We start from the raw sequence: 13,054 nt of genomic DNA, 5'->3' as shown, positions 1-13,054 counted from the left end.
GAATAGATTCAACAACAATTTGTGCTCATGTCTGTTCACATATTTGAAAAAATGTTTTCAAAGAAACTCAGGAATTCGAATGGGCCTGTTAATTATATCTATTCCCAGCTGCTGAGACTTTTAATAGTTTGACTGATCCATGCGCTCGTGCAAGTTGCTCCATCAATCTGAGTTTATTCCAAATTAGGCTTCATTTATAAATTATTATGATCGTTTCATTGTTTTTTTTCCTTTTTCAAAATAAAATGTAACGTCTACTCATTTTTCCTAGATATAATGCTAGGTCTAATTATTTCATCCCATCAATAATAAAATGGATTAACTCCTTTCTATGTAACTTATTTAACTTTATACAAGATTTTAATTTGGTTGTTTAACTTTAAAAAAAAATATTTTTATTATATAACCTTGAAATGATCATTAGTATTAAATAATTCATATTTGTAACAATCATAAGTATTTAAAAATTAAACTTAATGTATTAGCATTTAAGAATATTTTATCAATATTCAAAATTTCATTATTATCATTGTTTTGTTAACAACTTTGGGATTTAAGACTCAAAATACACTTTTCAAAGTTTAGAGATAAAATTAAAACTTTACATAAAATTAAAAGACTAAAAATATACTTTAGCATTTCTTTCATCATTGAAAACACACATGGAAGTCCCTTGATTAATTTTGATAATATTATGAAGTTAACTGATTATATATTCTAGATTTTTATTATTTTCATAATTTTGAATTTTTAATCTCATTTATTTAACATTATTTATTAATATTTTAAAAACCTCAGTTGGCTAAAAATATCATTTAAGCATATCTATATATATTAAATTATTTTACATATATATCTTAAATTATTTTACATGATTATGAAATGGAACAACTTTGATCTTCTTCTGCAACATCTATTTGGTATAAATTTTTCACAAACCATCAAGGGATAAATTAGAAATTTTGTATGCTGAGGAGTGAATCAGTGAATAAAATTTATTTTAATAGAAAACTGAAAAACTGAACAGTTTGGAGTGAGATATAAATCTTCGTTTGGATAGAAGGATAAAAAATCAAAGAGAAAATGTTGTCACTCATGCTGTTAGATGAACGAGAAGAAATAGGAAGAAAAGAAAGTAAGTATCTTTCTATTTAAAAATATATCATGTTTAAAATCAAATTAAATACCACAATAAAGTATCATATTAACATTTGTGTTGTCAAATAATTTAAAATCAAATTATTTAGTAAAGATATATTTTCATATTATTACATTTTAAAGCCAAATAATTTTTAAAAATGTTATTTTGCAAGAAAAATAAGAATTAAATAATTTTTTTGAAATTAGATATAATAAGAGAAAATAAATAAATTATATATAATCCAAAATTATTAATAGATGCTAAAAATATATTATAAAAGACGGAGGTCTAAGAATGAAAAAAATTAATCTTCTCATTTTCTCTCCCCATGCTGGGAATAAAATGGGATTTATCCACATCCCATTTTTTCCCCAACTTTTCTTTCCTTTCATTTTTCCTTACCCATCCAAGTAACGAAAAATTCACCTCTCCTTATTTTACTTCTTAATTTTCTTTTCTCGGTCATTTGTTTTTTTCCCCATCCAAACATGGTGTCATACCATCAAAGTCATGAGAAATGTATAATCTCCCGTATTTTAGCAAAATTTTCTTTGACAATTGACATATTCCGGATACCAAGAAATATTCATCCAGTTTTTATAAATAAACAATCTTGCAATAAATGCAATATCAGTTAATTAAACACTAGCTTAATTTATATTTTTAATTAAGAAATTCTAATTTTTTTATACCGGAATTTGTCCAATTAATAAGGAGTCAACTTATAATCCACTGTCAATGTAAGGACCTTGGTGAACAATCTATAAGTACATATATAATGACCGTAAGCGCTTTTTAAGCCTGAAGGCATGTTCTGATATGACCCTACTCGTCTAAACTTTTCCTTGCATCAAAAAAAAAATCTAATTAAAATAACTTGGTTCATCAAAAGCGGACCTTCTGGTCAAAAAAAAAAAATCAAAAGCGCACCCAAGGTCGCACAGTTGGGATAGAAAAAACAAATGAAAGGAAGGCATTCCCTCTTGTTATTAATTGGTTAAAACAAAATAAAGGGGAGGGGAGGAAGCCCCACCCTCCAAAGTCTTGGGATTTGGAAGTTATTAAAAAAATATTCCCTCTGTAAAATAGTAAAATCTCCTCCTCTTGGCTCTTACCCCCACCCACCCCCCGCAAAAAATAAAATAAAACCTAAGCCTTCTTCCTCTATTATCCCTCCATTTAACCACATATACATAAAACATTCTTATAAAATTTACTCTACTTGCAATATACAAGACATCAATATAATATCTATTTATAAAAGAGGATGTGCCCAGCCATGCAGCTATAATGCTAGATTCAGGCTTAATTTCCTATGGCAATAAATAGTAAGAGCTCAATGGGCTCAAATATGACTTCTCTGTCGTGTCAACTTTCTATTTTGAACTTGGTTTATTCAATTTTCAAATATACAAGAAAATTTACAAAATTTTAGGTGTAGTTAATATCTGTTTTTCCTAAAATACTCCTAATATTTGAGACATGAAAGGCAAAGATATAATCAGCCATCTGCATTACTCAATTGCTCACAAAATTCATAAACTTTTTGTTTTTGGACTGTAAAATTCAGGAACTTGAACCAGCTACAAGTATGCGTGTGTAAAGCCGTCCATAATTAATTGAATTAATCAATTAATTAATTACGAAACTCTCCTTTCTAATTCAGTTAATATAAGCAGTAATAAAAAACACACTTCGGCTAAGAAGATTGCATGTTTTCTATCTGATAAGCTCGTGTACAATCCAGACCTGATAACATTATACGAATTCGAATTGCTTTTAAAACAATTCAATAATATATATGTCTATATATTAACTGATTTAATATTTAAATTTGGAAACAAACCTCATTTATAAAATTCTCATATACAACTAAACATCGTTTTATTGACTTCATGCATGAGAGTGAAAAACAAAACCACTATAAGGTCCCTTTCCTGCTTGAGGGACATTTCAAATTACCAAAAAAGAAAAGAAACACATTTGATTACAACTATGACATACCTTATTCAGAAGAGAATTATAAATTACAGCCACCTTAACTAAGTGTCCACTCTTGTCGGATTACAAAGCTGATCTTTCCCTTTCAATCCCCTTCCATGCATAGAAAGAATTATGAATCTCTTCAAAACAAATCCCTTTGGTTATTATCTACACCAACCCACCGTAAACTTTCCTCTGTTTTCTGCAGAACCTTCAACCAGGTATGTCTTCAAACCAAAAAAAAAAAAAATCACGCATTTACTCTTCTGACTACCTTTTTGTTTTCTGTATATAACATATGTTTCAGTTGTCGCAGTTCAACCCACAAATTTCCAGCACGATGTCGTCTTTTGCTAAAAACGGGTTGATTCGGACCCAGAGAAGGGAGAAGATTGAAGCCAGGAGAATCGCCCAGACTATGATGATGGTAGGAACACCTTCTTGCTTTCCCATGACTCCCTTGAGGAATGGGTAGAGATGGAGGATGACCCAGAGGGCAAAGAAGAGCTTGCCAAAGAGAGGTCCCCAGGAATCATAGCCGTTGTTGATCGCATCTGAGACACCGACAATGACACCGATTATGTTTATGATGAGCAAGGTTAGAGGAGGAACCAACAAGGATGTCCACTTAAAGATGTAGAGTTCGGCAAATTCTCCATCGTCTGCAGCTTTAGATGTGACAGTGAAGTTTGTGTTCACTCCGGCCAGAACCTTCAGCAGACCTTGAAAGAGGGCAAACAGGTGCGAGGAGACACCACCGATGACCCAGAACTGCTCGTTCCTCCACCAGTCATGTATGCCGACGCCTCCCCACTGCATTTCCAAGATGCTCGTTGCAGCAATGGAAATGAAGAGCGCCATGAAAATCAGACTCGCATAGTTGCTAATCTGGATACAAAAAAAAGAAGCATGAAGCATTAGCAATGCATCGAAATTAGAACGAGTTGTGGATGGATTTGCATTCTCCCCACTTTCTTTGTTATTTGAGAATAACAAGAAAGAAATGGAGAGAATTGAAATGTGTTGTGGTTTTTACAAGTCCAGCCCTACATATTGAATAGGATTGAACATGCTGACTCGTAATTTTAACAATTCTAATCACAGCATACTACATTTTGAAGTGGAAATTAAGATTGAATTTCTTCCATCAAACCAAGAAAGAAACAAGCGATCCTACCTCGGGGACTATGAATTTTCCGGTGAGGAGACAGACAGCCGGCAAAGTGCAGTAGGCGAGCAAGGGAATGGAAGTCAAAGGATAAACGACGGAGTTAATGTAAGAGAATCGTTCCAACGATTTCAAACCACAACCATATCCATACCACAATGGACAATGCCTACTAAGAAATATCTCAACAGATCCAAGTGCCCACCGGAGAACCTGATGCAGACGGTCGGAGAGATTGATGGGAGCTGAACCTTTAAAAGCCGGCCTTTTTGGCATGCAGTACACGGATCTCCAACCATGGCAGTGCATCTTGAAACCTGTTAGAATATCCTCTGTGACTGAGCCGTATATCCATCCAACCTGAGAAAAGACAATTGAAACTTGGTAAATGTAGCAACACATCTAGGCAGTGGTTTATTAAGTTTGAAACCAATTTAATATTTACCTCTTTCCCCCACTCCGTTTTATCCTCATAACCACAGCTAATGACATGGATTGCTTCTTTCAAAAGTGATGCAGAACTTGCAGATTTTGGCATGCCGCCATCTTCCATAAGTGTCGAAGCTATGAAGAAAGAAGATTGACCGAATTTTTTCTCGAATTTTACTAGAGGCATTAGTAATGACTTTTCATTGTCAATTCCTGTAATTGAAAATAAGGAAGATTATATTCTAACCTTGGTACAAAGATTACAATCTACTACGCTCCAAGGAAATATTTGGTGTTTTACCTTCGATTCCCTCTTGAATATTTTCTAGAGAAGTCAATTGCTTTGTAGCCTCCTTGTTCTTTATTTTACTTTTCCCACTTGACTTGACTTTCTTGTTCTTCTTCCTAGATCCACAGCAGCAGCAGCACCACCATTTAGGCCAACAGTTACAAGTCTTCCTCGGTGGCTTCTTCTTAGCAGGGGCATCATATCCATAGAGTGCTTGCCTCCGGAAAACACAACCGGTACCGACATAAATTGGACCTTGGATGCCGTCTAGGCCTTTCATGTTAATCTGTTATATAATTAAAAATAGAGATTAACTTTTCCTCAAAGCATAATACCAAAAATGCCAACAAGTGCAGATTCTTTACTCACATCAAAGAACACAACATTACGATTTGAGTATCGATCGTGACGATCAATCCCATCAAATCTTTGAGGAAATTGTACATAGCAAATTTTCTTTCCCGATGTAGGATCCATCAAGAAGCACATGGCTTCACGAAGTGCTTTGCTGTTGTTAATGTAGTGATCACAATCAACATTCAGCAGATAAGGAGCATTCGAAATGATCGCTGAGACTCGAATCTAACCAAAACATGTTAAAGATAGATCAGGATAATGAAAGTTGCAAGAAAAGTAAGTATATGTGAGAAAGGGGACCAACCCTACCAAGGCATTCATAGCTCCGGCTTTCTTGTGGTGATCGAATCCAGGTCTCTTCTCACGAGACACATAGACAAGACGGGGTAATTCATTCCCATCAACATCTCGTACACCATTTTGACCGAGGAAAACCTATAAAGAAGATCATCAAAGATGAAATTAACCGAAAGAGCCATACCACTACCACATTTTTACAGACAGAAAATACTACTCACTTGTATCATTCCTGGATGGTCTCTGACATTGTTCCCAGGCCATGGAGTCCCATCCTGCATAGTCCAACCGTCCTCAGGAACCTTCTGTGCCATCGCAACCAATGCATTAATACGCACTTTGAACTCCTCGTAATCCCGCTGCACAATAGACAGTTCAGAACACCAAATTTACATCATCAATAATTGAAGCTCAGCATAAGAGTTGAAATCACTAAACGCATAACAAATGCATAATTGAATAGGATGATCTAGTCCATTAAATCATGCCCCATGTCTGTGGACATTTACCTTAATAGCGCGACGCTCCTTGATAAATGTTGGGTCAACTTTGTCTCTCAGATAGTCAACCTTTTGAGCAAAATACCATTCAGGAGCACGTGGTTCAATACTGAACTTCTTGCAGAATGGAACCCACTTCCTCGCAAACTCAGATGTTTCCGAAAGGGCTTCAAATGTAAGCATCGCTGCACCATCATCAGAGACATAGCATGCAACTTTGTCCACCGGATAATCTACCGCAAGTATCGATAGAACCGTATTTGCGGTGATAAGTGGAGGTTCTTTCATAGGATCCACAGTACTAACAAATATGTCTACATTGGCCAGTTCAGATGGCTTTCCTTCTTTCTCATACCTGCAAAGCCATATAGCATTAGCCATAGAATAACTAGATGAACAGTCCCATCAAGACAGAAAATAAATAAATGAATGAATACCTCAGTGATAAACGATCGAGGTATGTTTCTCGTTCAATTGGGCACCATTTCGGAAATTGATCGAGAATCCATGACACAGCAAACCAGATTTCACATATTACTGATGTTAGCCACAGACCAAATGCATCATGGACAGGATGGAGAATTCTGTAATGAAAAAAGAGGCCGAGAATGGCAATCCGGAGTACTATTATGATCCTGTATGGACTTATCTTGCTTGAAGGAATTGGTACCTTCCTCCAAAGTGGCTGCCTGCCTTCATCCATTCTGTTGAAAAGCATGAAATTTAAATTAAATTAAATATTATCAACCTCGGCCAGCTTAATATGGCAATTAAGCATCTTATTTGGTGAAAATCAAAAGTTCCTTTCTAACTAGTATTCTGCATCGTCTTTGACCAACCAAACAACAGTTTGTGACAAAAATATGATAACATCAGCATTTTCCATACAAAATTTAAGCTTCATAAAGTGACAGAAAAGAATTTCAACGCTGATGAAGCCGCCAATGCTAACACAAACAAGCAGAAATGAGTTAAAATTAATTTAAAAAGAATACCATTTACGTATCAAACAATTTAAGAATTGTTGGTAGTGAGTGATACAGATATGAAAAAAGATACGATCATCACATATGCGACAGCACAATAAAATCTTAAGTGCTTGTGTGCTAATTAAAGCATTTCTCAACGCCAATAAGAGAATCCAACGTGTCGGAAGCTCATAGATTCTCTAACAGATAGAATCTAACTACTGTTCTAATTCAAAATTCAGTTACAATATAACAGCACTTACGTTGGCAGTTCTGGATCATCCAATTCATCAGCATTTTTTCCACCATCTTCATGTTTGACCACCTGCAGTTTTTCATTCTGCTTCTTTTTCCAGTCCTCCATCCGTTCCTTCCATGTAACACTACCATAACCGTAAACTGCTAAATCCTTTTTAGGATCCATAGCTCTGGGTTGAACTGCTAAATCAAGTGCCATGTAAAATATAAATTAGAAAAACCAGGTTTGACTTAAACAGCATAATAAAGAGGGGTCATATAGTTTCAAGCTACAATGCAGAATAAAACCAGAACATATAATAGCTTACTAGGTACAGATGAATCGGGAAAAGGCATAGGATGAACACGCTTCCCACGAGCCATGAACGGAGGAACAATAAGTGCATGTTTATCAGCAGAAATCCCAAGATCCTTAAGAGACCAAACAAAAAAAAAATCATCATTTATCAGTGACTTGAACCCAAAATGGCATCATCATCAAGATGATAAAAACGAAATCACAAGTCGCAAATTCAATTAACCTCTTGGCCGTATGTAAGGAGAGGGATTTCACCGGCAGCCACAGAAGCCGCATCTACCTCTGATGGAGTGTTGTCATCGCGGCCAACATTAAGGCGAGCAGAAAGCATGGCCTCAGCAATGTGATGAGGGTCTCCATGAACACTTCCAATATCAAACTCATTCTCCAAATCATCAATATCATCCTCTTCATCATCACCGTCAACCCTAGCACTGCCTGATATTTGATTAAATACATTATTATTAGCCCAGTATACAACCAGATTACAGAGCAAGGAAAAGCAAACCCAAGTAAAGATTAAAAAAAATATTCAAGACATGAAACCAACATGTCAAAAACAAAATATACATAAATATATTAACACTTGTTATACTCAAACATCAATTAAATCACCCTATGAAGCTAGTTCGTTTGGACTATAAAGTTCAGCATTCTAGAATTAGAAACCTTAATACGCCAGTGAATCTGGAGAGTGCGCCAAGGAGAAAATTTAATCCGATGAAATCGTAAGACACTCCAAGAAAAAAACAAAAAAGTTATAAAAAAAAAAAAAGTTACCAAACATGACTAGAGAGATGAAATTGAAGTTTTTACCTCTGTGACGCTTGTATCTGGTTTTGCACTGAGGACAAATTTGGTTGCCCTCTCTTCTTTCATATTCATAACAGGGTCTGCAAACTGGAAATGCACATTCGTTGCAAGCAACAAATGGTTCCCCATCCACTGTTACCTCAACCTCGTCCCCACAGATCTGGCAAATCTGACCGCTCAATTCTGTCACAGATGTCACCTGAAATTCTCATCATAATTAGACTTGAATTTCACTACACAACAGTATGAAGCATCAAACTCCAAGGATTTCATATAATGGATCGATGAAGAAACGAGAAGATGGGAAAAAAATTAACGGACTGGTCTTCCCCAGATTCTCAATTGGACGAACGGAAGGTATAAGATTTAAAAAAAAAAAAAATCTTCTTTTCTTGTCGTAGAAGCTGAAGAGGTACCGACAAGAAAATGGATAAGTTTAAACGGGAAAATTTCCAGAACTTCACCGACAAGTACATTTATCGGGAACTCTTTCTGTGAAAAGGAAACAAACAATTACAATGAAGGAACAAGATGGTCATAACAATGAAACAAAGAGAGAAAATGCGAAAAACCAAAAGAAAAAAAATCAATTGAGTGGGAATTCAGAAATCAGAACGAAGAAGGCTCTTTCAATCAGACTCCTCACATGGGTTTCTGAAAATGGGTCTGAGAAGAAGAAGTGAAGCAGAAAGAAAAAGGTCACATTTTTTAAGCTGCAATTTTTTCAGAAGAAGTAAGCTTACAGAAGCTAAAACGGATTAAAAAAGACACTCACTCTTGCAGTCTCATCGGCATTGATGAGAATGAATTCGTTCCTATTATGCGACCCAGCAACAAGTCTTCCCTTAGTATCCATTAGAAACCTCAAATGACGACCTTAATCTTCACAATATGAAAGAGATCTACTTCACCAAGCCTTCTCCACTGTCTCTCTCATCTCTCAAACAAACCTTCAAAGAACAAAGAACACAACTTTACACCACATTTAGAGACCCATTCAAGAAACACCAGCTCCTCAAGAGCACAGTAAGAGAATGGGGGATACAGAGAGGAAAGAGAGAGACAGAAGGAGCAAATATAGAGATGAAAGTGTCGGGGGGATTATTAAAATATAATAAGAGGGAGGGGTTAGAGAGAGAGAGAGAGCGAGAGAGGAAGTTTTATTTGGGGATGTTGATAATGAATGATTCTTTTCTTGCTAAACCAAGTATTCCAACCTATGGGTTTCTGGCTGTAAAAATGATAAAGGAAAATAAAATAAGGAACAGAGAAACAGAGGTGGGTGCCCCGTCTGTCTCAGATACGATATAATTATAAAAGAAAGAAGAAGACTTGAGACGAGCTTGCTGGAAAAGAAATATCAATTGACCTTTAAAAAAAATTACAATGGGGAGAGAGAGAGGAATCATGAAGAAGCACGAGTTAAAACCTGAAACAGTAAGCGAAACGAGACGAGACAGGGGAAGAGAGAGAGAGTAGCGTCGTGTTCAGTGCTTGGAAGCCCTCAAATTAGGACGTTTTGTGAGTTCTGTTTTATCTTTTTCCTTTATGCCTCACAGCTTGCAACGGAAATGCAGCTCTCTCCCCAGCTGTGAACTGGCTCATGTTATTATTCTCTAACGAGTTTTGTTTTCTTGATATTACTCTATATTAATTAAAAATTAAATTAAATTATACCACCACCTAATAAATTATTTTAGTTTTTTTAAGCTTATCAGATAATTTTTTGAGTTGACTCATTACCATTCTTTAAAAAAATATTCACATTTAACTTGAAATAACGTAAGAACCAAGAAGTTTGAAGAAATGTGGTGAAACTTGTGAAAGAAGATTGATAAGATAATACTCCCTCCGTTCCTTATTATAAGAGACGAATAACCGAATTACGTTGATCAAAAAAGCAGTTAAAATTAGTTAAGAACAATCAATGTGTAAAAAATATAATTTCTTTTCCAAAAATGCCCTCATTAATCAGGAGAGAGAGTATGAGAGAGAACAATTAAATTATTGAAAGAAAGAGAAGGGGAATGGAGAGAGAATGTGAGTTGGAGACAATAAATATAGATAAAATAGGAAATCAACACAAAAAAGTAGAGACAACTTTTAAGTGTCTCTTATATATAGGAACATGCCATAAGCATCAAATGTCTCTTATAATAAGGAACGGAGGGAGTAATATATAAGCAAAATTAGATTCCTTAATTACATCACTTTCAATTTTAACTTTTACATATTGATGATATTGATTAGGTATCTAACAAGTAACGAGTGTGATAATGAGAATAATGGTTCCACCTGAAAAAAAAATTACACATGAACAGATTTTTTTTTGTTTAATTTAAGGAAATTATTAATTAGTAGAAAATTATACACTTTTAATTTTAATTTAAAAAATTTTTTAATTTTAAATTTTTAATGGTGTCATCAAATTTGGCGTTTGCCAAGGCAGCCAACTCAAGCGTGAGAAAGACCCGCAAGTCTAAAAGCAGTTTGTGGACAAAATAAAGTGTTGGAAAAACAGCTACGACAATTAAATTATTGAATTTAAAATTATTTATTAGTTGTTGTTGCTGCTATTGTTGTCCTCTTCTGTTACTAATATTAATATAAATCCAAAATTAATCAAATAAAAATTAATTATTAAATTATTGAAACAAATGTTTGGCACATGACCCTTCTTTCTTTCTTTCTTTCTTTAATTTTTTGCTAGTGAGTAAATTATTTAATATATTTCTTACTCTTTTTGTGGGAACAACGAATTGGACATGTGAATCTTTGAGCTTGGGGAATTTATGCTTGTTTAATAATACTTCTTGCCTTAATGTGAAGTGTCATGGTGAATAAAGTGTTTTTTCCATCTAAAATATATATACAATTTTTGTTCAATAAAAAAAATTATAATGTTTATAGATATTTTGATAACTAATAGAAAATAATAATCTTAAATTAATTTAAAATTGAAATTTTTACATAGAGTAGGTTTATTATATATAATTTTTTAAATTGTTAATGAATGGTGATTTTCAAAAAATTATAAATTAATCGTGTCAATATTGTGGAGATGTTTTGAATTTGTAACTCAGGGCTATATATAATGATTTTAAGTTGAAAAAAATTATTCTTAAATCTTAAGACATTTTAAAATATTTATTAAAATATTTAATGAAAATTGTAGAAAGCATATCATTAATAAACAATAAATAATGCAATATATTTTGGACTATGTGCAAATATGCAAGTCTCCAGATATTATAAGTAAAATTTAAATATTGTTGGACCTGATTTGAAGTCCGGGTGACTCTCATAACATAATTTTTCTATCTACAAGATTTAAATATGATACATTCCTTAAAAAAATTAAATCATTTTCCCAGGATTCAATCAATATCTATACAAAGGACCACTCCAATTATTTCATAGGTATGTAAATATGAAATTTCCTGGTATGCCCTAAATATTCATTAAAACCTACCCAGATATAATTGAAGGACACATAAGAGAAGAACCTGAAAAATAATACTAGTACTAATAAATATGTCATTATAAATAAATCTATGGCGAAATTTATAACCAGGAATGCTGGTCAAAAAAATTTATAACCAGGAAAAAAAAATTGAATGAACGGCAGATTTAATGAAATGACATTAAAAACTTACCGAACTAGAGCAGGCAAAAGCAATGAGAGCCATTAACTCTGTGTCAGCCTTCTTTCTGCATTGATATTATTCATTTTTCATATATTTATATATTTATTTAATTATTTATTTGTTGTTGCTTCTAAGTTTCTTCAAGCTAGCTAGATTCAACCTCTTTTACTCAACTAGAATTATATAATTCCCTTTTCCAACGCTTCTTTCTTTTTCCCAATTCTTCATGTTACCCTCTTCTTTTTGTGCCTCACTTGAGTTCTGCTCATAAAAGGCATTATTATTACTACTACTATTATTTCAAAAGCGTTATGCATGCAAGCATTTCCCCTTGTTTGGTACATTTATGGTAATCAATTTTAGCAAAGTTTATCTTACAAATTAATAAATTATGGGTATAGAAATTATTACCTATAATTAACAAAATTATGAGAACCCAGTAAAAAGTTACTATGGCTTAATTAAAAAAATGAGGTACAACTATGGGAACTTGTATATTATTTTTTAAAAAAATTCAATTGCTTATACTACCTCCGGTCCTAATTATAAGACCCAATTGACTAATTTGGGGAGGTTAAAGAACTTAGTTAAGTTAATTATTTGTAATGAACAGATATTGTTTTCCCTAAAATATCATTGCTAATCAAATTTATTATCTAGAACTATTATTATTAGAAGGATTATTTTGAGAAAAAATGAATAAATATGAGAGATAAAGTAGATTGGGATTTTATATTTAGGATCAAAATAAAAATCAAATAAGGTATTATATTAAGAACTGGAGGTAGTATTTTTTAGTGTCGGTTTTTTATTCAAATGTGATAGATAGATAATTTTTCGTTTTAAAGAGTTACATATTTGTAAGCATACTCCCTTGTTTGGTATCTACTAATGGTAATTAATCTC

At 33.5% G+C, this 13,054-nt stretch overlaps 1 protein-coding gene across 2 annotated transcripts; it reads right to left on the bottom strand.

Moving 5' to 3' along the window:
- Nucleotides 1–2,968: 2,968 nt before the first annotated feature.
- Nucleotides 2,969–9,719, bottom strand: LOC114716431 (cellulose synthase A catalytic subunit 2 [UDP-forming]). Of its 2 annotated transcripts, none has more exons than XM_028901436.1 (14): nucleotides 9,277–9,719; nucleotides 8,505–8,700; nucleotides 7,912–8,126; nucleotides 7,699–7,801; nucleotides 7,396–7,573; nucleotides 6,602–6,868; nucleotides 6,174–6,519; nucleotides 5,886–6,023; nucleotides 5,677–5,802; nucleotides 5,380–5,592; nucleotides 5,023–5,296; nucleotides 4,738–4,934; nucleotides 4,302–4,652; nucleotides 2,969–4,012 (listed from the first exon to the last, which is right to left on the bottom strand). In XM_028901436.1, exons 1-14 carry the CDS (start codon nucleotides 9,355–9,357, stop codon nucleotides 3,428–3,430), a joined length of 3,270 nt encoding a protein of 1,089 aa, XP_028757269.1. In that variant the 5' UTR covers nucleotides 9,358–9,719; the 3' UTR covers nucleotides 2,969–3,427. The 2 variants fall into 2 exon arrangements, with proteins under 2 accessions (XP_028757269.1, XP_028757270.1); XM_028901437.1 differs by having other exon boundaries at nucleotides 7,396–7,570.
- Nucleotides 9,720–13,054: the final 3,335 nt, after the last annotated feature.

This window comes from Neltuma alba, unplaced genomic scaffold (assembly GCF_004799145.2).
Source record: "Neltuma alba isolate B1F8T4 unplaced genomic scaffold, ASM479914v2 tig00011656_pilon, whole genome shotgun sequence".
NCBI classification, from domain to species: Eukaryota; Viridiplantae; Streptophyta; class Magnoliopsida; order Fabales; family Fabaceae; genus Neltuma; species Neltuma alba.
The sequence above is the reverse complement of the archived record's forward strand: the minus strand, read 5'-3'. Positions and strand labels throughout refer to the sequence as shown.

Excerpts from the sequence above, each read along its gene's own strand:
- LOC114716431 (XM_028901436.1), bottom strand. The coding sequence starts at position 9,357 with ATGGATACTAAGGGAAGACTTGTTGCTGGGTCGCATAATAGGAACGAA. Across the intron at positions 6,520-6,601 it reads CTCGATCGTTTATCACTGAG|GTATGAGAAAGAAGGAAAGC; the intron begins GTATTCATTCAT and ends ATGGCTTTGCAG. Across the intron at positions 4,935-5,022 it reads TATTCAAGAGGGAATCGAAG|GAATTGACAATGAAAAGTCA; the intron begins GTAAAACACCAA and ends TTTCAATTACAG.